Source organism: Pseudonaja textilis, chromosome Z, assembly GCF_049901715.1.
Source record: "Pseudonaja textilis isolate UNSWEBS1 chromosome Z, rPseTex1.2, whole genome shotgun sequence".
Classification (NCBI taxonomy): Eukaryota; Metazoa; Chordata; class Lepidosauria; order Squamata; family Elapidae; genus Pseudonaja; species Pseudonaja textilis.
In genome coordinates, this window is record NC_142008.1 from 50688863 (window position 1) to 50715496 (window position 26634).

Here is a 26634-nt window from a genome sequence, read left to right on the forward strand (position 1 = left end):
GTCCCTTGAGATTTAGAATCACTCTCCATCCCCCCAGAGGCCTTTGGGATAACAAATAACATCAAATAGAACCCTCTGGTGCTCTGGCACCAATTGGATGGCCCAAATGTCCAGTAAATTCTGGATTGCTGATTCCATGAGGCCCCTCTTTGCTGGATCTCTGGAAACGGGACAGCAGATGAAACATTTTGGGGGTGAAGAGAGAAATTCTAGGGACAGCCCTGCTCATATTGCCTCCCTGATCCAGGCATCTGTCATGGTTTGCTCCCAATGATGTGTGAATAGACCAAGACGGCCTCCTATGGGGGTGGGGTTTCCAGCTCAACATCACTTGGAATGTCTGAAGGATCTGCTATTGTTGCCAGCTGCCATGCTGTCTTCCTCTGGATCCAAATGCTGGCCTATCTACCTAGTTAGGTAGATCTAGGGAAAAAAGGGCCACTGCTGTCAGGGAAAGCTTGCCTCAGCCTCCCCCTGCCTGTAGGAGGGTATCCTAAAATAGGGCGAAAGACAATAATCTTCTTGCCTGCCCTGAGACAGAAGGACCTTCCACTTGTCTCTGGTTTCCACTAAAAATGAATCCAGAGACTCCCCAAATAGCTTATCTGCTTGAAGGGGCGGAAGCTAATTTCCATTTATTCTTGTTGTCCATATTCCAATGACAGAGCCACAACATTCGACAGGCCATGACCGAAGAGGCAATGGCCCTCAAAGAAAATTTGGCAGTATTCAGCATGGCATCTGCCACAAATTCAGCTGCTGCAATAATCTTATTAATGTTCTGGTAGACTCGAAGGTCTCCCGCAGGGATCCTTCCATGCAGCTTTTGAGCCAACGCAATGAGGCCTGAGTGAAGAAAGCAGCTGCTGTGGAAGCCCTAATGGCCCAGGCATCAACCTGATGTGCTCTACGAAGAGACATCTACTCCTTCCTTGGCTTTAAGTGCATCCTCTATGCCATGCATGATGAGGTCAAGGTTGTTACAGGCGCATCCACTGACAGGACCTGAATTGCATTCAGTAATTCAGGGTCTACATTGAAGAACCTGGGTCTCCAAACTATTGGGTCAGGAGCAAACCCCCGGTGTAACCCACTGTCTCCTGATCACATTTAGAAACATTTTGGGCACAAGTATGGCATCAGCCTCTGTGGTCTTCTCTGTAAAAATAAAGTCCTCAGGATCTGACTCATCATGAGGGGTGTCCTGGACTACTGGCTGCTTCCATGCTCTTAGCCTTGAAGAGAAGAGGTTTAAACAGGCTGGGATAGAATAAGCCTTTGGTGGCCAGGGTGCTAGATGATTCACCTTCATTCTCAGACAAATCCTTATGTGACAACATATCTCTCCCTCCAAGATAGAAGACTAGCTTCTGAATGAAGGTTGAGGAGAATGAGGTCTGTAGAGTTGCTCCTCACTGGTGTAGAGCCTCTGCTATGATTGCAAATCCTGCTCAGCCATTGACATAGGCAACCACTGCCGCTGCTGAAACTCTGCTGCCATCTCCTGCCTAATGGCCTATGAGATCCAAGCTCTGAAATAAGATGGCATTTCTGGAATTTGAGGCTCTCCTGGGTGGAGCCCCACCACTGTAGGAGTGAACATAGCCTCCGGGACTACAGCAAGTTATTCTTCTCCAGTAGCCACTGCTATATCTGCCATAGCACTTGTAGAAGATGCGAAGTAAGAAGGCAAAGGAAGATCCTGCTGAATATATTGCTCGCTAGAGCCCCCTGAAGGCCAGGCTTGTACATGTAGGTTATTGGGCCCTGCAATCTCCTCTGGCTAAGGCCTATCTTCAGAAAAATGGTGGGAAAGGGCTTCTGATGTTCTAAGTCCTTCCTAGCTTTCTCAAACTCTTTATCTAATGCTTTATGCCTTCTTTTAGCTTGCTTCTCTTCAGCCCTAGTTGGCTTTTTGGAAGCAAGGGCTCTGGCCTTAAGCTTGGCTGTGGTCTCTGATCCAGCAGACCTAGATCCAGGTGGTCTCTTGCTAGTTTTGGCTCAAGGCAAAGATGATAAAGGGGCTTTCTGCTGGGAGGAAGTTCCCTAACGATCAGCCCTTCCAACCTCCATTCCGATCCCAAATTCTCTGTAACTCACAGTTTATTCCAAGACCAGTTCAGCAACAAGGCGGGCACTTGCAAATTGCTTTTGCTTTCTGTTCTGGAAAGCCCCTCCTCCCTGCAGGCGCGGTATCAATCTGGGGCTTCTTCCAGCAAGCCAGAGGTCGCAAACTAATTGCTGCAAAGGCAGTTTTACAGCTCCAAAGACAATTTGCAGTTCCAAAGGCAGTCTTACAGCTCCAAAGGCAATCTTAAGTGACACACAGCTGCCGCGGCTCTCCTCTAGCCTTCAGAGAGCCACAGCCTGGAAACAAGTGTAACAAGTGGCAGAGCTCTCAACAGCTGATTTGGGAGCTCACTGCTAGCCACATAGCTGCTGCTGTGGCTATTCTTAATGGGAGTATGATAGAATGATCAATCAGGGGTTCCAGCCCCCTTCTGCACTTGCGGAAAGCTTCCAGGGGGCTTCCGTCACTTGTTCTAATGCTGTTTTGTCCTCCTTTTGTAAAGAAATTGAACGGAAGAATCCAGGGATTAAAAAAAGTCTTTAAAGTTCAAAGCCTCTGAACAGATGTCTGAACAAGCTGAAACTGAGTTGAAGACTTGGGGCCACTACCACGGTGGCATGTTCTCAGAATTCAACTCAGTCTGAAGAGCACGTGACATGAGACTACTAACTCTGGATTCTCCCATCAACTCAGTGTAGTACTTTAGATTATGGGATGATAAAGATCAAACAGTCTGATAATATAAGAACCAAAACTGCTATTTGAAAAATCTCCCTCATTTAAAGAAAGACAAAAAGATCAGTCTAACTCTGACCAAGTGTCCCAAGACACTCAAAAACAAATACATATACTTATACGGTATGTATATAGAGAGCTTCAGACAGCTTTAAATAATGATGCACTGGGGAAAGATATTGAAATAGCCTAAGCAAAAAAAAAGTTTTAGATTATTAACTGTTAAAATTTAACAAGTTAAAAGAAATCTTTCAACAGAAATTGTAAATGGACATAATCCCAATTGCTGCTTTGTAAATGGCTTACGCCAGGGTGATTCGCATCTTAATTTCTCTCCCCTCCTTCTCTCTCTCTCTCTCACACACGCACACTTCTATATGTATTTTTGTTGTTGTTTTGATTTCTTCTGTTTTCCTTCTGATGTTAAGGAAAAAAGAGCAAAATAGAACAGCAGATTGTAAAAACAATGTATTTAGAAATACTTCATACATCTTTAAAATATATTTAAAACCTGTATTCATGAATCCAGGTATCATACAATAATGTGACACATTTCTACATCATTCAAGAGAGAATGGCATAGCCGAGCATATACAGAAGTGTTCTATAGAAATACTAGTAGTGTTTCACTCAGTGTTTAGCTCAATGCACCAATTTAAACTGCATTGATTTAGACTTCTGGAATTCCCCAGCCAGAATTGAAGTCTACCCATTGCCAAGACAATGGATAAAACAATGGTTTAGCCTATCAGTGATGGTTGTCTGCAACAGGCTGGGAGACATCAAAGAATACCAGTCCCTAGTGTAAGCTGCATATTTACCTGAATAGCTTGCCGGCCCTGTTGTGCATCTGCTAGCAGCTGAATAGTAAGAGTTCTGGAGTCCTGCAAAGCTTCTTGGAGGTAGATAAAGCTATGGCCGACATGGCGTCCCATGGTGCATTCCCGACAAATGGGAACAGAACAAGCATCACAGTAGAAATGTAGCACCTGAGACAGAGAGAGTATTGAATAATATGCATGTCAGCAGAAGATGTAAGATTTATTTATTTTAAAAGCCATTTCCTAACCGGACAATCTATAAAGTACACTGAAGAGGGGACAATAGAAGTTCCTTTTTGTTTTAATTCAAGGTATGAGAATAACTTTTTTTGTTATATCTTTCTTTATAAACTATATACTTCGAAGTATCATTAGATTTATAGAATTCCTTCTGGTTAAGCTTTCAATTTACTATTTATTCGGATAAAATATTTTAGTTAACAACTTTCAAACAGACTCCAGTGAACTTTCCCAAAATATTATGTCAATGGATTAATTGGTTTTATTTGCCAGCGAAGTTTTTTTCATATTTATCCAGCAGAGGGAAGCAAAAGAGAGCTGGGAGTGCTTCTCATTTAGGTTTTTTTTTTTTTTAACAAAAGCCTTTTACTGCTCTTTTACTGCTCCACAAGAGTTTATATGTTTATTTCTGTTGAACACAAATAGTTCAAATTGCAAGAAATGTAATACTGTAACTGTGTTCTATAATTATGTAAAATAGTGTGGCATTCATTGTTTCTATTTTCTTGGCATGTCTCATTTGTTGTTCTGTAAAGTTAATCATGATATTAAAATGTTCCAATTTAACAATTCAAATCAATGTCTAACAATCAACAAACATTATGAGTTTCAGCATTAATAAAACTTTATTTGAATATTACTCCCAAAATCAAAGTTTAGTGTCGCTTTCAAACAAAAGGGAATACATAATGTATATATCCAAACCTATTAGAAGAATATTGGGCAATTCAAATAATTACTTAATCGTGCACACTTTAAAATTTGCATTATAAAAGTTGATTATCCATAAACTAAACATTTTTAAATGAAGGCCATGAATCTGTAGAGTCAGAAATAACTATCAGTGTTACTATTACCTGGGATCCCATAAAATTCGACTGTTTGTGCTTTGTTAGAGCATAGCAACATCGTTTTTATTTTTTATTTGATTGCATTTTATTTTCAAATGTAAGTGTGCTCATTTAAAAAAAAATCCTACACAGAAAAAAAAATCCTAAAAGCAGAAGCTCATGCAGGCCACCATGTTAATATCACAGTCCCTGTAATTAGAAAAATCCCCCCCCACCCCCCCACCCCCGGCTTAAAGGGGCCAGCAATCACAAAGAAAATGGCGTCAATATGAACAAGAACTCTGCTTCAAGCTAAACCTACTATTAACCCTCTGAAACAGTTAATGCCAGAAGCAAAGCTAGGTCAAAGGCCAGAGAGCAATGCTGTCATGCAGATCCAGATGCTACTTTCCACAGGGATACAATGTAGGAGTCATCAGTGCACACTAGCCACAAAAGAGAAGAAAAGGTAATCAAAACAGTTAATAGGTTGTAAAAGAAAGCCTCCAGTTCAGCTCACTATAGCTTAAAAATGGCTTGGTAGCAGTAGGAACTACCTAATGACAAACAAATCATTTTTTAATTGTAGAATATAGAATTGATATATAAAAAATGTTTTGAGTATTTGAGAATACAACTGGTGTAACAAGTGAGATTAAGCTTACAATTGTTCTGACTAACAGCATTCTGATCACTTTTCCAGTTCACCTAACCATGGTTTGTCAAATAAGCTTCAAGAGTGGATATTTACTCATTATTTAAAATGTGCTATGTGTCAATTGCAATCTGCATTATAGAATATTCCAAGTTATTCAAACTTTTGCAAGGAACTTTTAAGAAAATAATGATAGATTCTGATTAGAAAGTGAAAGTGAATTTACTCTAAGCAGTATGCTACTTCTCTATGTTCTGGCCAAACTGTTGTTATTGTTATTCACAGAAAATAAGGTGATAATTAGGTATGATATATTAAGGGTATTTGCAAAACTCAGCTTGCCCAATTATCTTGATGTAATAGTATATTTCTATGTATATTTATTTATATATATCTGTTTCAATAAAAGATAGAATTTGGATAGTCGTATCTGGACAAGGAGGTTATATAGGGTAATTATTTAGACAGATAACCACTAGAAGTAGTATTCAATTTACTACCACAAATGAGCCAAAATTTCTGATGCTAAGCAAGACAGTTAAGTGAGTTTTGCCCCATTTTATAACTTTTTTGCCACAATTAAATCACAGCTGTTATTAAGTTAGCAATTCAATTGTAAATTGAATCTGCTTTTCGCAAGAACACTGTAACTGTCATAAATATGAAAGTTGCCAAGCATCCTAATTTTGAGGACCATGTGAAAAACAGTCATAAGTCATTTTTTTTCAGTGTTGTAACTACAAACAGTCACTATATGAATGGTTGTAAGTCAAGGACTGCCTGTAATAGGAATCCTATGGCTGTAGGCAAGATTGTCATGTCAAACAAAATCACAGAAAAAGGCAATGAGAAACTCATTCTTATTAGATATCGCCATACTGTTACTAGGATTCAAACTGTTTAGAATGCAAAAGAATGATGTTTGTAGGGACAGTAGAAAAAAAAGACATAATAGTTACATTATAATATAGGAACAGCATAAAACCAAAAACTGCTACATGCATGAAACCCACTTATTATTTAAAGGCTGGCTTTAATTAAAAACTCAACTTTGCAGGTCATTCATGGAACATTCCTAAACCTGATCCCCAGATGATATTTGCTCCATCTAGCCAATGTCTAGTTAGTTACTAGTGTTGTGGGGGAGGAGCAAAACTAGACACAGAAATGGAGACCAAATGCTCAAATCCTGAAATGCAAATATTGGGAATGATCTCAAATTACACTAAACGGTTAAACAAAACTGTTTAAAACTTTCATTATAGAAAATATATAAAATAGAATAGCATTTCAGATTTCATGATGTAGATTAAGTTTTTTAAGTATTTCGGACCAAATGTAGCAACGTTTCTTTTTTAAGATCATTATCAGAAGCAATAACAGGACTTAATGACAAAGAAGTAGTGTGTATTTGTGCTATAATAGTAGTGTGTATTTGTGCTATAATTCTATTTGCAAATGCTAAAGCTATTTGCATTCAAGACTTGCATTAATGCCCATTTCCTCAGCCAGGAGGAAATGTTCTTTGAATTAGTCATGTTCACTCAAACAAACAAAAATCAACCTACAAGAACCTGCTACATTTTCCAAAGCAGTAGGGCATATCACACGGGACTATTCATCTTTTACAACCGCAGCAGGCAAAGGAGTACCAGATCAAGGCTATAAAGTTGATTGCCCCAGGATAGAGCTTTACAGTGCACAGTAAAACAAAAAAACATGAATGTTCAAGTGTCATACTCCCTTTTTGGCCCATCTGCTTTCAAAGAGCTAGGAGGGGGATGGGTAAGTAAAATGTCTCCAAGGATTGCATAGCAATCAACCAACATCTGATGAATGGCCACTAGAGTTAAACTCTGACCTGAATGGACAATTCCTAAAACAGTTACCCTCCCCCACATTGTCCCCAATATGCCCCACCTACCTGTCTCCTCTTTACAAATGTTTTAAGTACCAGGCACAATTAACAAAAGCAATGGAATGTGGATGCAGTTTCCATTGAAAGCGGCAATGCAAAAACAAAACAACATCCCCACTCAAAAAAGCTGAGATTCATTGGGAAGCCAATGGAGACTTATGGCTTAATTGTACTGTTTTGCTTTATTATTCACAAATGGATATAAGAAAAGGAAGGGCTTGATTGTTGTGCTGTGATTAAGATGACAGAACCAACAGATTATGAATAGTTAATAACACTTTTAAATATGGATTTCAAATAGAATGTAAGACATGAGATTAAATGATAAAAATGTATAATATTTTGGACATTTTATACAATTGTGTGGACTCGTGGCACCACATAATCTATTTCCAGTATTTTTTTCAATAGGGATATTAGAATCCAGTTTATTTTCTTTTTCTAGTGAAATATTCAAATCTTTCTGATATTTCTTTGATATACTTATTTTGATTAAAATGAACTTTGCCTCCCTAGATGTTGCCAAATTTTGTAAAGTTGCCTGCAATAAAGATTCAGCTCTACAATTCTAAATATAAATAATTTATTTTTTTCCTATTTTTGTCTTAATTTATTGGATTTGTGTCATAATATTAACTAATACAAATAATACTGATTCCAACTTGAGAATCTTAATATTAATAACTATAATGGAAATAGTAACATATTTCAACTTTTTAGCTCACATTTCATATCTGACCTTCCTCTTCTACTTATAAATTCATTGATTGTTTTGTTCTACATTGTCTTTGATCAAAATAAACTTTGAATTGATTTACTTAACAGAATTGATTCTTTTCATTTCACTTGAACATACCCAAAAGAGTTATGGGTTTGCTAGGGCTGAATAATCAATTTCAGATTTAAAGGATTCTAGCTCACCTACAATTACAAATGCTTTTTCGTCAGCACTACACAGAATTAAATAATTCTATCACTGAAACTGATGCAATAATCAGATAAAATAGTAGAACGGTAGCTTGCTCTTTGTTAGCTGGCAAAAGTTAAATGGCTATTTTAAGTTGTTTTTGGCTAAGAGCCTATTAATTTTCTTGTCAAAGTATATATTTGTTATTTTATAAGATGATGACATTTTAATTTCAAAATTACCTTGTAATATGCCAGACAAGGTAAATAAAAGCCAGGAAGAACCAATAAGAAGAATAAACTCTTAATATTTTAGTTTTTTCCAAATAGCCTCTTTCATATTATTAAGTGTTGTACCTTATGATTCTTGACTCTTGACAAATGTATCTTTTCTTTTATGTATACTGAGAGCATTTGCACCAAGACAAATTCCTTGTGCGTCCAATCACACTTGGCCAATAAAAGAATTCTAATTCTAATTCAAAGGACCATTCCATTTTAACTCAGTATTTGTTCTGCAGATTCTACTACTTCAGATTATATCCTTCAATTTCAGCTTCCATTTTTTAAAGAAAGACTTAACATTCAGCTCAATTAAATAAATCTTTTTTTTTACAAAATTTTATTGAATAAACATTAAAAAAATGAACACATGCGACTTTCCTGGCATTTGTTTTTGCCAAACATACTACAGCATAAAACCACATATAACAGTTGGTCTCCTACTTATCTTACATTACTAAGTTGGTACTATTTACATCATATTCATTTCCATTTATATTTACAGCATAACTTCCTTTTACATTTTTTATATAATCATTTTGTCCACTATATTTTGTTACCTTTAGCCGAAATGTCTTCCACCTTCAGTTTTATAAAGCAACACAATTTTTGTTCTGATTTCTTTTCCTCAAATCTAACCATTGGTACATTTTATTCCAGACTTAGAGTATTCTGTTTTACCCTTATTTTTAATTTCTAATGTTAGTCTGTCCATCTCTGCACAGACCAGTGTTTTTATTATTTCACTTTCAGCTCCTTCTCAATTAAACAAATCTTTTTGCTTATAATTTCCCAAAATATTTTTTGTTATATTACTATCAGAATTTGAAATACTATGTTCCTTTAGGCAAGATTATAAACTCTCCCTAACTGCAGACTTTGACTAATTTCATTGGCAAGCTCCATTTCATTTATTGAACTTTTACTAAGGTAATGCTTTCATTGCAATGGAAAACCCCAAATTTGTCAGATTTTAATGCTCTTTCAATGAAGACCCAGGTTATTGAAAAATATGGAATTTGCGGTTTATCTGTTGAGTAGCAATTCAAGGTTCCTTAGATAATACCTACATACACAGATTACACAGTATGAATGGAACTCTATTTCTATCTCATATCCACTTTATTACAGTTCACATGCAAAAAGAAGTTTTATCAAGGTTACTTGTAGATTATGGAAACTAATTTAAAATAAAGGTGGTTACTTTGATGCTTTCTTTTGGCTTTAGCATAACTTTAGAACCAGATCACATTTATCTTCGATCTAATATCAGCTTATTAATATTAACAAATCTTAATATTAATGTAATTTTCCCCTCACATTTATTATTTAATCCCACGCTGACAGAAGTTATTGTACTTCAATCTCTTTTAGCAGCCATCAGACTCCAAATTTGATTAATCACAAGATATATTGAATAATTAATATAGTATAGCAGCACCAAACCATTTTGAGAGGTACTTCAGGGATAGTAATTCTGAACAATTTCTTGAAGCATCATATCCTGTTGAAGGTCCAGAGTTTTTAAAAGTTCTTCCCACATGATCTAACTATGGACACAAATGACACTTCTGCTGATATCACCAAACATCATCCAAATAATTTGGTGTTATGATAATTAATCTATAAAGTATTAGACTTTATTTAGCTCTCTTTCTCCTTAAAATAATCATTGTTCAACAAGGGTAAGCAAATAATTATAATTTAAAAAGTTCTAAAACCAATTCCAGAGTTCAACCTCGAGCTATATCTATCTATCTATATATCATCTTCTTATTAGTTCATGTTAAATTGTGGATAATAGTTTTTTCTATATCGCATGTATAACACATGGAAGATCATGTATGTACAATTTAGACTTTCATACAAACTAAATACTTCTGTTATAGTAGAAACTCTGGAATTTTCCCTACCCCACAAATTTAAAAATGTATTCAGATTAGTAAAATAAATGGATATCAGTCATATATGAACGATTATGATCTTTAGACTATGCCCTGTAAACAGGTTTGCATGTTTTTGAAGAATACACCCTCTCTTTCTTTCATCCTGTCTATCAAATTTAGATGACTGCCTGTAACACAAAAAGTTACTATGGACATAAAAATAATAAATTAAGACAATATAAAAAGCAAATCAACTATTAAAATATAAAATAATTATTAACATATAAAAACCACAAGATATTGAATGTTGAAGTCTTAGAATTTAAACTGTTCCTGGTGACATTACCTCTGTACACTCACTTTTCTTAAAATCTATACAATTCAAAGGAAATACATCCTTGCTAAGATAGCTAAAAATAATCATGAATATTGTAATGAAGTAATCTCCAAATAAATATCAGAATATGTTTTAATGTGGTATTCAGTATCATATTTAAAAACAATTTTATTTTTTTGCAAGGCTAAAATTAAGGCAGTAAGAACATTTTAAAAGGTTTACATGATATTTGTGTTTCAAGAAATATTTATGCAGAATTGTATTATTTATATTTTATTATATATTATATTTCATAAATGTATATAATATATAAATATATAATGTGTATTATTTTTTCATAAGTATACATTTACAAAGGATATTTTTCTAATACAAAATGTTTGTGGAAAGCACATACCCTTCCTATAGCATGTAAAAATTAACATTTCCATAATGAAGCCACACAAAACACTAAATGAATTAAATTTAAAATATAATTAAGTAAAAATAGAGTTCCAGGAATCAAGAAGACAGGAAATAAATTCTCATTAATCTTATTCTCACTGGGAGGCTCTCTCTCTTTAATTTGGTCTCCAAATACAAGGCTTTGCAATGGAAAGAAATAGATACCTCTCAGTGTTACCAACACTTCTTGCAATTTCCCTTTCAAATAAATAAACTAATTCCTGATTCATTACACCAATGAAATGATAACTTTAAACAAGATGAAATAGCATGTGATACAGGCTGACATTTTAGAAAATATTAGTGATACCGGTAGTATTATTATATTCGTAATAATTAATGAATTAATTATATGCAAGCATTATATTTGCATATAAATAATTAATTATATGCAAATATATGCATTATTTCTTAAATGCAAACAAGTTATGTACTTGGAATAACTGTGTAATAAATATAGATTTCACATAATTTCAAAATAATTAAATGATTTTTTTCTCCTAATCTCACCAGTTTAACAGCCTGGATTTTTAGAACAAAAGTTAAATTTTTACCTCTTGTTCTCTCACACACTACTGAATATCAGAAATGTTTTAGAAGTATTTGTTGTGTGACAGAAACAGCTGTTGAAAAATAATTGAATGGAATAGGGCAGCCTTCTCCACTGTGATTCCTTTCAGGCATTTTCCAGTATTATCCAAAAACATCATATAGCTCAATACGTTGGGGGGAAAACAGTGGTTTCCAAACTTTTTCAGTCCACTGCCCCCTTGGTGCTACAAACTCATCCTCAATGCCCCCCACCCAGAGGCGGGATTCAAATTTCTGTGGGCGTGGCCTAATTTGAGGGTGTGGTTTGCTGGTAACATGACTGGGTGGGTATGGCTTGATGGTCACATGACTGGGTGGGCATGGTTTGCTAGTCACGTGATTGGGTAGGCGTGGTTTGGTGACTGGCAAACCAAATACAAGTGGTCCTCACTTAATGGCCGGTTGCTTAGCAATTGTTCTAATTTATGACTGGCCTCCCCAGAACTACTTGACCTGTTTTTGGAGTTTTGACAGCCATGCACACACATACACACACACTCCCTTCTAACCCTGCTGGAGCAGGTCATTGGACTAGAATCAGCAAAGCATCTCTGATTAGGTACTAGTAATGAATAAAATCTAATCAGAGATGCTTTGCCAATTCTTTTTTTTTACAAGTTTTATTCAATTTTTCCAAAACAATATAAAAAAAGCTCTTTTCAGTGTACAACATAATTCCGAGTCACCACTTTTACGTGCAAATAGGACAGTAATTATATATTCATTTTTACATTCAACATTCTGTCTTTCCCACTTTTAACTTAATTCTATTATTACTTCTCCATTTCAACTTTTACATAAGAAAAGAAACAAAGACATTCATTCTGTTAAGTGATATTACTTTCATTCTAAGCATCTTCTCAATTCATTTCAATTTATTTCAAATATATTTTTTAAACATTAACCTTTCTTTTAAGTGTGGCCTTTTCCAAAGTACTCTTTTCTCATTTTACCTCTCAACTTTTACATAAGAAAAGGAACAAACAAATTAATCCTGTTCATTAATATTACTTTCATTCTAAAAATCTTCTCAATTCATTTCAATTTATTTCAAATGTATTTCTTAAGCATTAACATTTCTTTTTAGCATAGCCTTTTCCAAAGTATTCTTTTCTCTTTTAAATCACCAATAGTGCCCATATCTTCATACTTCTTCCCTTTTAATTCTTTTTTATCTTGTCAAATTTGCAATTCCATCACATATTCTTTTCATAAAGTCTAAATTAATACAAGTTTTTCACATAAAACAAAACATAAATTTCCCCTCCCCTTTTACTAGTTTGGGGGTGTCACCTCAGCGGTTTAAGTATGCCTTAATTCCCACATCTGTAATTCCCAATTAAACATCTATTTTACTTAGTTATAGTAATAGTCAATCCCTAGAAAAATAAACTACTTTACATTGTACTTTTCAGTCAGGTTCCCCAATGTATTTTCTCCCTTTACTTCCATAAAATTTTATTTATAATATCAATCAATCAATAAATAAATAAAAGAGAAAGAAACAATTAATCCATTTTGCTTCATCACAGATATTAATTTCATTTTTAAACTTCTTCACAATTCATTTCAATCATCTTAATATATATATAATAAACATTAACCTTTCTTGTAATAAAAATAAGAACGTGCATTCATCTTCTAAAAATATATCAGTGCCCCTCCCTCCTTTCAACAGACTATATTCTATAATTGCAAAGTACGTTATTATTACCCCTCATATCAATGCAGAATGCTCTTTCTTAATTCATTAACCATTGTCCCGATGTATTCTAGGTAAAGAAATTTTTTCCTTTATTTTACAATTCCCATATTTCTTTCTTTCCTGTTCCTGTTCATTACCTCTCTTCCCTTTTGTTTTTCCAAATCTTTTCTCCCTCTGATTTAAATCCCTCTCTCTATATATTTTTTCCTTCTCCCTTTTACTTTTCTGCTGTTTCTTTCTGTCTTTCTGATTTTTATAAATATTCCCCATTTTAGTTACTTTTTTAAACCTCCCATTTTTAACCCCCCTTCTTTTTCCTCTTCTTTGTGGTGTTCTTTGTGTTAATTGTCTATTTAAGATGGCTTCTTCTTGAACTAACTCCTCCTTCTCTGAGGTTTCCTTCTTCATATTCTTCAATTGCCATTTCCATAGCTTTTAACTCAGAGGCAAGTGATTCACCTCTTGCATGTAGTATTTCTTTCAAATTTTTAAGTTCCATTTTTAGATCCCACAGAGATATCATCGTTACACACTCTTATATCTTACAGTCATTAAAATCCACCAATCAGCTTCTCTCTTTCTTTTTTCTTCTTCAAACTTTCTGGATTAACAACTATTCCAGAACTGGGTTTATAGCAAAATCACCAATCATTTCAACAATCCATTTTTTTTTTAATTCTAATTCAATTTTCACTTTTTAGGGTACTTGTTATATTGTTTCAATATTTCCTTTTCATTGTATCAAATCCAATTCACAGAGAAATAGGAACTGTCCCTTTTTCAACTTAAATTTTTGTCCACCAGATGGCACTCTTTATTATACAATGTCCTCACCCTTTCCCCCTCTTTTATTGTTCAGGGCTTTCCAAACCTCGGTATTCCAAACCAATCAAATCTTTAATTTAAATATTTCCCCCTTCTTTTTGAAAACCCCTAAGTCCAGCTTTAAATTGTGCCTGTTTGTTACCGGTGCATTTTAATTCAATTTGTTTGGATATCTTAATTTGGTTCTTCCTATCCTGGTTTGAAGCCCTGCTCAGCTGTCAAAGATATTTCCACTTTTTTTCCTTTTCCCTTTAAAAATCTGCCACTTTCTTATTCTTTCATAAAAATTCTTAAAATACTGTCCTGGGGTACCTTTTAATTAATTGTTGCGCCAAGTTGTCCTGGTTCTTATGTTGTCCACCTCTTTCTTCTCTCCTGCACAAATCTTAGTCCAGCTAAGTCCCCCTCTTCAGGGTGGCCATTTTGGACCACCCCTCGGTCATCTTCAGGGGAAAAAATTGCCTAGCCCAGGGAAGGGGGATGCGGCTCCCCTCGACCTGGCTGGCAGCTTTCCCTTACTCTGCTGCCCCTCCAAGGCAGCTTCAGCCCCTAATCACAGTGATTGGGGCTCTCCAACGAGAGAGCACAGACCGAAGCTGTGGACAGTCACAGTCCCTGGTCCATCAACAAGGAGGGCTTAACCTGGAAGCCTCCTGATTCTTGTTGATTTATTTTATGTTGCTGAATTGCATTGACATGTGTGTCCTTTTGTGTGCACAGCCCAGAAGTTTTTGTGATTCTTTGCAGCAAAAATTACTTACCTCTGGCTTTGCTCTACTTTTCAAATGTGCCAGCACTGCCATGTTCCAGGTGACAGCCTTGCAGGTCCACCCCATTGAGCCCGCTGCACTGGAGGGACCTGCCCAAGCAAGTCCAAGTGGAGCAGTGCACCAAATCAATGGGGTGAGCCTGGGAGAGGGAAAGAAAGAAAGAGAAAAGAAAGAGAGAAGGAAGAAAAGAAAGAAAAAGGGGAAAGAAAAAAAAGGGACAAAGACAAAGGGGTGTGGAGGGATGGAGGGGGAGGGGAAGAGAGGGAGAGAGAGAGAGAGAGAGACCTGATGCATCAGATTGAAATGAGGCTTAGTTTAGAGGCCCTTTTCTACATTGAAACATCTTTGCCAGCATCTTTGCCAGCACATTGAAACATCTTTGGCTTCCATTAATTAAAGGTTTTGTGGAAAAAACATGGTCAAGACTATCAGGAAGCTCTCACATTTTGTTGAGGCTTTAAACAGGATCCATTGGAGCAGACCTCCACTCTAAAAAATTATTTTCCCCAATGTATTACAGTGGCAATTCTGAAGAAGGCAAAACCAAAATGTACTGATAAATTACGAAAACACACACAAACACACATACACACTGCCTTCTAACCCTGCTGGAGCAGGTGATTGGACTAGAATAGATATTTCATTATGTTTTTCCTCCCTCCCTCCTTCTTTATTTCTTTTTCTTTCTGTCCCTTCCTTCCATCCCCCTTTCTTTGTCCCTTTTTCTTTTTTTCCCTTTTCTCTTTCTCTTCTTCCTTCTCTCTTTCTCTCTCTCTCTCTTTCCTCCCTCTTTCGCCCTCTCAGGCTCACCACATTGACTTCATGCACTGCTCCATTTAGAGGCACCGGTGCAGGTGCCTCCGGTGCAAGGGACTCAATGTGGTGGACCTGTGGGGCCTCGCCCCAAATGCAGTGCTGCCCCCCTTGCCTCTTAGTGCCCCCCCAAGGCATCCCCCCCAGGGGGTTGTAATGCCACTTTGGGAACCATTGGTATAAATGGATCATGATAAAGATACTCCTTCAGAGGTGGGATTCTACCGCTTCCCACCTATTCGCTGGAACCTGTTGTTAACTTTCTAAGCAGTTTGGAGAACCAGTTATTAGAAGAAATCTTTTTCCCCCCACTTTACAGGGCTATTCCTGTAAGGAAGGCAGAAAATATTCTGGTGTTGTTTCTAGCCTAATCTTTATTGCTCTGCTTACAGAAACTGCCTCTCCGTTTCTCTGTTAATCCTTATTAATCCTTGGCCTAGACTTCCTGTCGCCTGAGCTTCTCCAGAGTTTTTTTTTTTCTGTGCTGGGACTTGCCACTTGACTTTTTTAAAGGGGAAGGGTTGTTTTAAGCTTTTTGCACTGCTGTTGGGAGAAAATACTCCCCTGGAAATACTTTCAACCGGGATGCAACGATCAGCACTTTGAAGAAATAATTGAATAATGAAGCAGAGCTGCCGGAAAGAAGCTTTTAGTGGCAAGGAACCAAGATGAGTGACATTCACAACACTTCTTGGCTAGCTAGAAAGATTGACATTCAAACATGAGTTTACATACCCTTTTTGCGTTTTGGTCTAAAACTAGTTTTTTGGTGAAGTTTAGTTCTGTGCTTAGTGATGTTTCCTCCTGTGTTTATTGATGGGATAATTTTCCCTATTCAGGTTTGTTTGGAAAGAAAAAGGTTAATTCTGTTCCTAAAAGAAACTGGATTGTGAAATCTGACTAATTCCTGTGTCTATTTGTTCTGGTAATTGGTTTAACAAGCAACAGCTATTGTGATTTAATTATTTGTATTGTGTTTGAACTTTTTCCTGCCCTTTTTCTATTTGGGGACAGGGGGTCTTCCTTCACTGCTTTAATGGTTCCTGGCACTGTCCTTTTGGGGTGTACTTCCAAGAGGCAGGATGCCAGCGTGGCACTGCTTTTTTGTACTGCCTTTCTGGGGGCATGTGATCTTTCCTTAAATCCAGATGGTTTCCTTAGGAGATCTTGTGAGGTGAGTGAGACCAGCTGGTATCTTTAAGTGGTGCAAATGTATGTTAAGGATTGCTTCTCCTGGGCATGCTCTTTTTGGAGAGCTTAAATGACCTCTCTGCTAAAGGGTTTCACATTACGAGCAAGAGTTGGCTGCTGATAGTTATCATTGCATTTTAACTATTTTAATTCCTCAAGTGCTCTGGCACTCTGCTTGATTTGTAACTCCGGTTTGCAGGTATTTTTAATCTAATTATTTTTTGTAAGCAAAGAAGCTTTCTGTATTTTTGTACTGGTAATCCTTGACTTACATTTCTGAGTGACCATTCAAACTTACAATGGCACTGAAAAAAGTGATTTATGACCATTTTTCACACTTATGACTATTGCAGCAGCCCCATGGTCACAAGAGGCCAGGCAAGGAGAAGTGCCCCTCGATGTGAGCAATGTCGAGTTGACTACACCCACCCAGTCACATGACCAACCAGCCACACCTACCCAGCTGGTCACTAGGGCAGAGAACTGGTTATTTGAATCCCATCCCCGTACTCCTCAACTTACAACCACAGTTATAACCACAGTGTCCTTCTGTGAGGGAGATAGACAGTAAGTTTGATATATAAATTAATTGAGAAGAGAAATTTCCTCGCTAAGCAAGGCATTGTTAAGTGAGTTGGGTCTGATTTTACAACCTTTTTTGCGAATTGCTGCAATTCTTAAGTTGTTAAGCAAATCCAACTTCATTCATGGACTTTGCTTGTCAGAAGCTGGCTTGGAAGATTGTAAATACTGGATCATATAATCCTGGGATACTGCAATCATCATAAATATATGCCAGTTGCCAAGTACTGGAATTTTGATCACATGACCATGGGGGACATTGCAATAGTCATAAGTGCAAGGATTGGTCATGTCATTTTTTCAGTGCCTTTGTAATTTTGAACAGTCATTAAACAAATGACTGTAAGTTAAAGACTACTTGTGAATATCAAAGCTTTCAATTACAGTAATCTTCAACTTACAACTACAATTAAGTCCAAAATTTTCATTGATAAGTAAGACAGTTGTTAAATAAATTTTTCCCATTTCTTCTTGTTACTGTTGTTAGGTGAATCACTGCAACTGTTGGTAACACAGTTGTCAAATCAATCTGACTTCCCCATTGATTTTGCTAGTCAGAAGGTCACAAAAGGTGATCACATGATCCCAGGATACAGCAAATATCACAAATACATGCCATTTGCCAAGCGTCTGAATTTTAATCATGTGATCACGGGGATGCTGGAATGGTTGTAAGTGTGAAAAACAATCATAACTCACTTTTTTCAGTGCCATTATAACTTTGACCCATCACTAAACAAATGGTTATGACACAGGACTACCTGTATGCATTTATATATAATGGGATGTAGGAAAGGGTATTTAAATTAGATTAACGCATACAATTAAAAATATTTCAAGAACCTATGAAATTTTACACATTTTGACATACTGTGGCTCTAGCAAACTAACCATTTAGCAGAGTAGTACACCAGTGTGTTGCAAACTTTCCAATCTCTTGCCTCCTACACTTTAGAGTTACCTACTTCTAAATAGCAGACATAGCAGCATAGCTTGTCAACCAGAAAGTTGGCAGTTCGAGACCCAAGCAGTGCATGACTAGATTAGTTCTTGTTCCTATCCCACCTCCTGTCAACCTAGCAGTTCAAAGCATGCAAATACAATATATGCAAATTTTATATACGTATATACAATACACATATAAACACACACACACACACACACATACCTCCCTTTGGTGAGAAGGTAACAGCTATTCATGTAGCTCTGTGTATAGACATGCTTGCTACATGACCATGGAAGCATCTTCAAACAATGGTGGCTCCCTCACCTAGGAAACGGAGATGAACACCACCCTCTAAAGTTGAACAAAACTGGATAGGAGAAACCTTTACTTTTTTATTTCTGAATTCAAACACTTTATTCCATGTTATAACAAATATAGTAAGATATTAAAAGAACACAGAACACATAATGTAAAAAATCCCACTTCATTATAACTAATAAATCTGACATACTACAATAGATCTATAACTATTTTTAACTATTGAAGATAAATTCTCACTCATATGGTATTAAAAATCATGCTTTTTTCTTTCTCAAATACTTTTAGAGCATAGGGCATATCCAATTTAATAATAAACTATTAGGTATAACTGAAACAAAATAAACCTAAAATCTAGTACATTGATAACTTAAGAATGGATCAAATTCAAATGGATGAGCATACCAAAGATCAAAGTCACACCAAATCATTATTTTTTATAGCTACCACCAAAGCAAAGAGTTAAATTTTACTTTTAATATTCTATGATTGGATTATATTTAAATCACCTAGGTTACAACATTAGAATGAGGATAAAATATTCTACTATAAATCCTTAATTAGCCAAACAAAACAACTTCCATTAATTCTCCTAATCTTTTAGCATTTCGGTGGCATAGTGGTTAGAGTGTAGTATTGCAAGCTGCTTCTACTACAATTTGTGGCACTGTGCTGGAGTTCAAGTTCAAGTTTCATTGTATTTGTAGAATGCAATGACAATAAAGGTATTCTACTCTACTCTACTCTACTCTACTCTAATTTGGCAGATCAAACCCCACCAGGCTCATGGTTGACTCAGCCTTCCATACTTCTGAGGTGGGTAAAATGAGGACCCAGATTGTTGGGGCAATATGCTGACTCTAAACCGCTTAGAGAGCACTATAAAGCAGTATAAGTCTAAGCGCTATTTCTATTGCTATCTTGCAACATTTGCCAACCTTACTGATCTTGCCAAGAGAAAGCTGAATGTATTATGCTCAATATGTATATACAATAAAACTGAGCCTTGATTTTAAAAAACTATTTTATATAAAAATTGATATAAAATGATTTTACAAATCATGTATATAAAAAAAGTAATATCACTATTTGCAAATAGCCAATTTAGATGGCACTTGTCACTAGTACTATTCTGCCTTGTATATAATGGTTTCCTTAGCTTAATTATCCAACAAATTGCAAATTAGAAGTACGGCTGACAGGAGTATAACTATGAACTACATATGTAAAAAAAGGATATTCCCAGTGAATTTGGTGTAGTGGTTAGAGCTCCAGATTAGAAAACAGGACACCATATCAGTTCAAGTCCTGCCTTAGCCATGAAAGCCAACTGGGTGACATTGGGTCAATTACTCTTAATCCACCCACCTCACAGGGTTGTTATTATAGGGAAATATGTTAGACATGCATTGGATAAGTTCACTGCCTTAAGTTACATGTAAAAATAATAAAGACATGGTATAAATAAAATAAAAATATTTCAACATGCAAATCTTGGTCTTCATGTCAAGAATATTGATATATAAAGGGGATATAATAAAATTAATATAATGCACCATGCAAAGAAAGACATGGAGAACTCTGGAATGACCAAGAGAATGGGCGTTGGTGGAATTACCTGAGAATGCCCTTTCTATATACTCTGCAAGAGTGTGCAGGAAAAGGGTATATGACTCTTCCTACTGACGTCATAGACCTGGGTCTGCCACTATAAAACCAATCAGCCTTAACTGCTCGCCATCTTTTAGGCAAAGATTCTTGACAGACATAACATATCTCTGGTAGATAAACAAATTAGAACCAAACAACCCCCCCCAATGAACTAGGGCGGGGCTGGACACTCTTGCAGTGTATATAGAAAGGGCATTCTCGTGTAATTCTACCAATGCCCATTCTCATACACGCTGCTAAGAGTGTTCAGGAAATGGGACATACCAAAGCTCACATGTCCATGGGAGGGTCAACGTCTGGGCAGGTCACTCCAACTATGGAACTATCTGCTGAAGCACCCTCCGTCCAAAGGAGGTGTCTGCCGAAGCAAAGGAATCCAACCTATAATGACGTATGAACAGCAACAGTGATGCCCAGGTAGCTGCCCTGCAAATCTTCTCCAGTTGAAGTAGCCATGCTTCTAGTGGAGTGGGCCATGATGTTCATAGGCACTGGCAGGGACAAAGCTTGATAGGCCTTGGCAATGCAAGATTGAATCCACCTCCCAATTGTCGAGGGAGCCACCTTGGTGCCCGAGGAGGTGGGATGAAAGGACACAAACATGGCCTCCGATCATTGGAATTCCACTGTCCTCTTGATATAAATCTTGAGGGCCCATTTTACATCCATCCTGTACCATCTACGCTCCAACTCATGTTGGGGGTTGGGGCAAAAATTAGGCAACACCACCTCCTGCACCCGGTGAAACCAGGAATTCACCTAAGGAACAAACGTGGGATCTAATCTCAATACCACCCTATTCTCGTGGAACACACACCGAGCCGAACCTGTGGGACAATGTCAGAAACAGTGAAGGGTGGCAGCTCCATTCTGAATAGTCAACCCGGGACTGACTCAGCCAGTCAGCCTGGACATTGTCAACCCCCGATATGTGATCTAACTTGAGGGAAAGCAGATGCTTCTCTGCCCATCTCCCCAGGCGTTCCGCCTCCCTCATGAGAGCCCTAGACCTGGTGCCCCCATCTGTTGACATGAGCCTTTGCAGCCACATTGTCTGTCATGACTAGGATGTGGCAACCCATCACTCTGTGTTGGAAATGCTTCAGGGCCAAGAAAATGGCCCTGAGTTCGAGCCAATTGATGGGGCAAGTCCTGTCTCCCTGGGACCGGCTGCCTTGAGCTATCTTGCCCTCTAGATGGGCTCCCCAGCCCTGGAGGCTGATATCCATGGTGAGCAGGACCTTGTTTGGCTCCCTGCTGGCTGGTCACCCAACTCCCTGGGATTGCCACCATCTGAAGGAACGAAGAACCTGAGGTGGAACCTGCACTCTGATTGATGAATGGCTGGTGCCTGCCCTTTGGAATGGCAGCAGGAACCACTGAAGCGCTCATGCATAAAGGCAGGCCCACGGGACAATACCAATGCAGGAGATCATCTTCCCCAGGAGCTGAGACAGAAAAGACAGTGGAACATTGCATTGTGCTCTGATCTGGATAGTAAGGGTGTTGAGGCTCTCCCCACATTCTGGGGAGAGGAAAATCTGGCAGCGGGAAGTATCGATGATTGCTCCGAGATGCTGCAGCCTGGTCATAGGGGAGAGGTGGCTTTTCTTGAGGTTGATCAAGAAGCCGTGGTCTCGCAGGCACTGTACCATGATGCAAACATCTCAATGGGCCGAACCGATGGACTGCGACTGAATCAGGTTATCATCCAGATAGCACTGGAACCTCACCGGAATAGCCCTCAGCAATGCCGCCAGACCTGCCAGCACCTTTGTGAAGACCCTGGGCGCCGATGAAAGACCAAATGGAAAGGCCCGGTACTGGAAGTGGACATTTTGGTAACAGAAATGGAGAAACTGGCGGTGATGAGGCCAAATAGGTATGTGGAGGTAAGCCTTCATGAGATCAATGGAGGAAAGGAGGTTTCCCTTTTGTACACTCTCTAAAATGGAATGCAGAATTTGCATTTTAAAGCACCTGTGTGGAATAACCCTGTTTAACCATTTAAGGTCGAGGATGGCCCTCCACCCCCCTGAAGCCTTTGGGATGACGAAGAGTTGAGAGTAGAAACCCAGTCCTCATTGTTCCATTGGAACCAGCTCAATGGCCCAAATTCTGACCAGGTGTTGAATGGCCGACTCCACAAGGTCCTGTCGAGATCTGTCCCTCAACATAGGGCATCAAACAAAAAATCATGGGTGTGGAGATATAAACTCAAGCCGCAGGCCAAACCATACTGTTTCCAGTACCCAGGCGTCTGAAGTTGAGTCCTCCCATTGAGAGGCGAAAAAGGCCAAACCCATAGCCCTGGAGGTGAATTTGGCTGAGTCCAAGGTCACATCAGCCATAAATTCTGCAGCTACGATTATTTTGTTAAGATCATGGTGAGCCCTGGAATCAGTGGCCAGGAGTCTTTCTTGAAGCTGATGGAGCCATTGCAATGAGGACCTCATGAAAAATGAGGCAGCCGTAGATGCCCTGATAGCCCATGCTGCAGCCTGGTGGTTTTGTGAACAGAGAATCACTGTGGTCTGGAGGGGCTGTCTGAGGCTTTGGGGCCACTTCCTCAGCTGTCAATTGTGCCATAACCAATTCTCTTTGTGTAAGAGAAGTTTGAAAAGGGAAGGTTTGAAAACCCCAGTACAGAAAGGGTGATCAGCTTTAAATTCTTCCTCCTCAGACATACTGCAATCAACAATCTCACCCTCCTCCTCCTCAAAGTGAGAGTAGTGACTGTGATCAGAAGGGTTAGTATAATCTTCTTCCTCCTCCTGCCCCCAGTCAGAATGAGCTGGCCAATGGCTATGGAAAACTGTGAAAGAAGGAGCCACCCCTTGGGGCAAGGAAGACAACAAGGACTGACCCCTTGAAGGCAAAGTTATACCCTGAGTTATACCCTGTCTGATGGCAACAGCCACCATATCCTTGATGTCATCATGGCAATGGCCTGAAGGGGGTTCTGAGGGATACATACCAGCAGTCATAGGAGTATAAGTAGCTGCAGCCAGTCAACAAGGCAGCACTGAAGCCTTAACACTGCCGGAGAGCAGATCCCCGCCCTCCTGAAGCCTTTTCTCAACCAGAGCCCCAGGAGCAGAAACAATAAGGGAAAGAAACCCTTCACTATAAAACCAATCAGCCTTAACTGCTCGCCATCTTTTTAACTCAGCTCTTGACTTAGAGCTTAGTCTCTGGAAGATAGTCTGAGCTTCTCATGACTTTAAAAGAGTTTACTTGATATTTGATAAGGACCGAGCTCTATGACATCAGTAGGAGGAGTCATACCCTTTTCCTGGACACTCTTAGCAGTGTGTATGAGAAAACTCAGATCTAAATCCCTTTAAATACTTTGAGTTGACTTGACATGTGCTTTGCATACAAAAAAATCTTCAAATATTGCAAGCTGAAAAATTCTACATGGAGGGATGGGGGAAAAAACCTCACAGTTGAGGTTAAAGACTGGTAAAAAGTTATAAAAAGGCCCGCATGGGGTTGTTTCTGCCATAGGGGGCAATACCAAATATTAAAGCCAAGGGTGTACTTACTTTTTCCTCAGAAGGAAATGACAGATCTTTTAATTTTATGTTATTAAATGATTTCAAAGTTAATTTTAAAGGCTTATCTTTAAATAATAATTTAAATAATGTTTGAATGAAGGTGAAATATTGTTATGTCCACATTAAAAAAGAAAAACACAGGATTTACTTTTTCAGATGACTGTAAGTGAAAAGATAAATTTTCTTCATTAGAAAATCTATATAATAAATCAGATGAATACTCATTTATATAATAATTGTTTAAGGTATGGTTTGCTTTACAATCGAGCTTATTTTTAACAACATCAAAGGCAAGGACACAAAATTTTAAAAAATCTGTCTTTAGGGCATTTTCTTTAAATCCCCACAGAGTAGCTAGACAGAAAACTGGAGGATTTTGGAAGATGTGTGGGGTTATAAGAGGCAAAATAAGTGCTTAAGGGCACCCAATTTAAATCATACCAAACTGAGGGCTAGCACCACAGGGTGACGTATGAAACTGCATTAAACTTCTGCTGAAGGTGAACATATTAAAAAATTGTTCAAGAAATTATGATTAATAAAACCAAAGACATATATCTTTTTTAAATCAGAAAATAACCAACTAGCTTGAGTTTATTTCAATTTCAGAACTATAAAAGAATAAGGAAACAAGCAGCATTCTAAACAACAAGCTAAGCAGATGAATCACCATGCCAATAGAATTTTGCCTACCAATCCCACACTGGCAGCAGTATGTCTATGAATTTGTCCTTTTGTTCAAAAGTGGAAAAACAAGAGAAAAATAGAAAGAATCTTTTAAATGTAATATAAGCAAGTTCAACACTAGCCTCAAAAATATGCAGGGTTGAGAAGGTACAAGATATTCTTCACAACCTACGAAGAACAACTATTGTCCCTCACAAAGCCCACTCAAGCTTTTTTCACCTCAACTATTATTTATCATTTGTCTTCCAGTGTTCTATAAAGAAAGGAAAAGAAGGGAACTCCTGCTTTATATTTTGATAAATCAGCCTGGACTGCAAAAGTCAGTAAACACGAGATGGCATAAAGGAGTTACTGAAAATTCTATTTGCTACTGTTCATTGCTACTGTTGAAACCCAACTGCTGAATTTATGCTACAGGATTTCATTATGTTCCTTATTTAATAAATTTGCTTAGAATTACCACAGTTTAAAAGCAAACTTAAGGAAAACCAATAGACAACAAAGAACTTCCAATATTCTCAATATGTACAATAACTATAAGAGCAAGGAGGCAAGAAAGAGTGGTTATAAATATAAAGATGAAGATAATAAAGCAATTAAATTAATAATAATAAGCAATTAATAATAATAATAAGCAATTAAATTAATCTATTTTGTTGGTATGCTAATGCTCACCTTTATTATTTATTTGAATTCCCAATGAAGACTGAGAATCATAATAGTTTCTGGAGTTAATTTATAGTCTTGCTGTAGAAAAATAAGACAAGAGGATCCAAATGAGGAAGTATGCATTTATTCTTGCACTCCAAACAGTTTGTTACAGCTGTATCAGGCTCAGTGAAATAAAACATTTTCTGCTACTTTTGCTAAGTTGGACTTTAATACAGGTAGTCCTCAAATTACAACTACATTTGAGCCCAAAATTTCTATTGTTAAATGAGACATTTGTTAAGTGACTTTTCCACCATTTTACGACTTTTCTTGCCACAATTGTCAAGTAAATCACTGCAATTCTTAAACTAGTAACATGGTTGTTAAGTGAACCTGGCTTCCCAATTGACTTTGCTTATCAGAAATCTTATCAGAAATCTTGCTTAGCATTGACTTTGCCCCCATGGACAGTACCAAATGGCAAAAAGGTATAACGCTGGAAGATGAGCCCCTCAAATCAAATATGTTTATTGGGGAAGAGCAAAGGGCTAGTTGTGGTAGCACCTGAAAGAGTGAAGTGACTGGGCCAAAGCCGTAAGAACACTCAGCTGTGGATGTATCTAGTGGTGAAAGAAAACATGGTCAAACAAGAGATGACAAGACTAAACATTGACATTTTAGGAATCAGCGAACTAAAATGGGCAGGAATGGGTGAATTTAACTACTTTTGCGGGCAAGAATCCCTCAGAAGAAATGGAGTAACCTTCATAGTTAATAAAAGAGTAAGTGAAGCAATACTGGGATACAATTCCCAAAATGACAGAATGATCTCATTTCAAATTCATTCAATATCAGAGTAGTCCAATTCTATGCCCCAACTACTAGTGCTGAAGAGGATGAAATTGACTGGTTCTACGAAGCCCTACAGCACCTTATAAAATTAACACCCAAAAATGATGTCCTTATCATCATTGGAATGCTAAAGTAGAAAGCCAAAAGATAACCAGAATAACAGGCAAGTTTGGCCTTGGAGTACAAAATGAAGCAGGGCACAGGCTGATAGAATTTTGTCAGAGAATACGATGGTCATAGCAAACACACTTTTCCACAGCTAAGAGACAACATAGACATCATCAGACAGTCAACACAAAAATCAGTTTGACTATGTGTTTTGCATGGAGAAGCTCTATACAGTCAGT

At 37.5% G+C, this 26634-nt stretch overlaps 1 protein-coding gene across 1 annotated transcript in view; it reads right to left on the reverse strand.

The window, feature by feature from the left end:
• The window catches only part of TRIM71 (tripartite motif containing 71), a 112710-nt gene that overhangs the window by 72248 nt on the left and 13828 nt on the right, over window positions 1-26634 (reverse strand). Inside the window, exon 2 of the mRNA XM_026717786.2 lies at window positions 3628-3795. Within this exon, the coding sequence (XP_026573571.1) occupies window positions 3628-3795 (168 nt within the window). The remainder of the gene's footprint in view (window positions 1-3627; window positions 3796-26634) is intronic.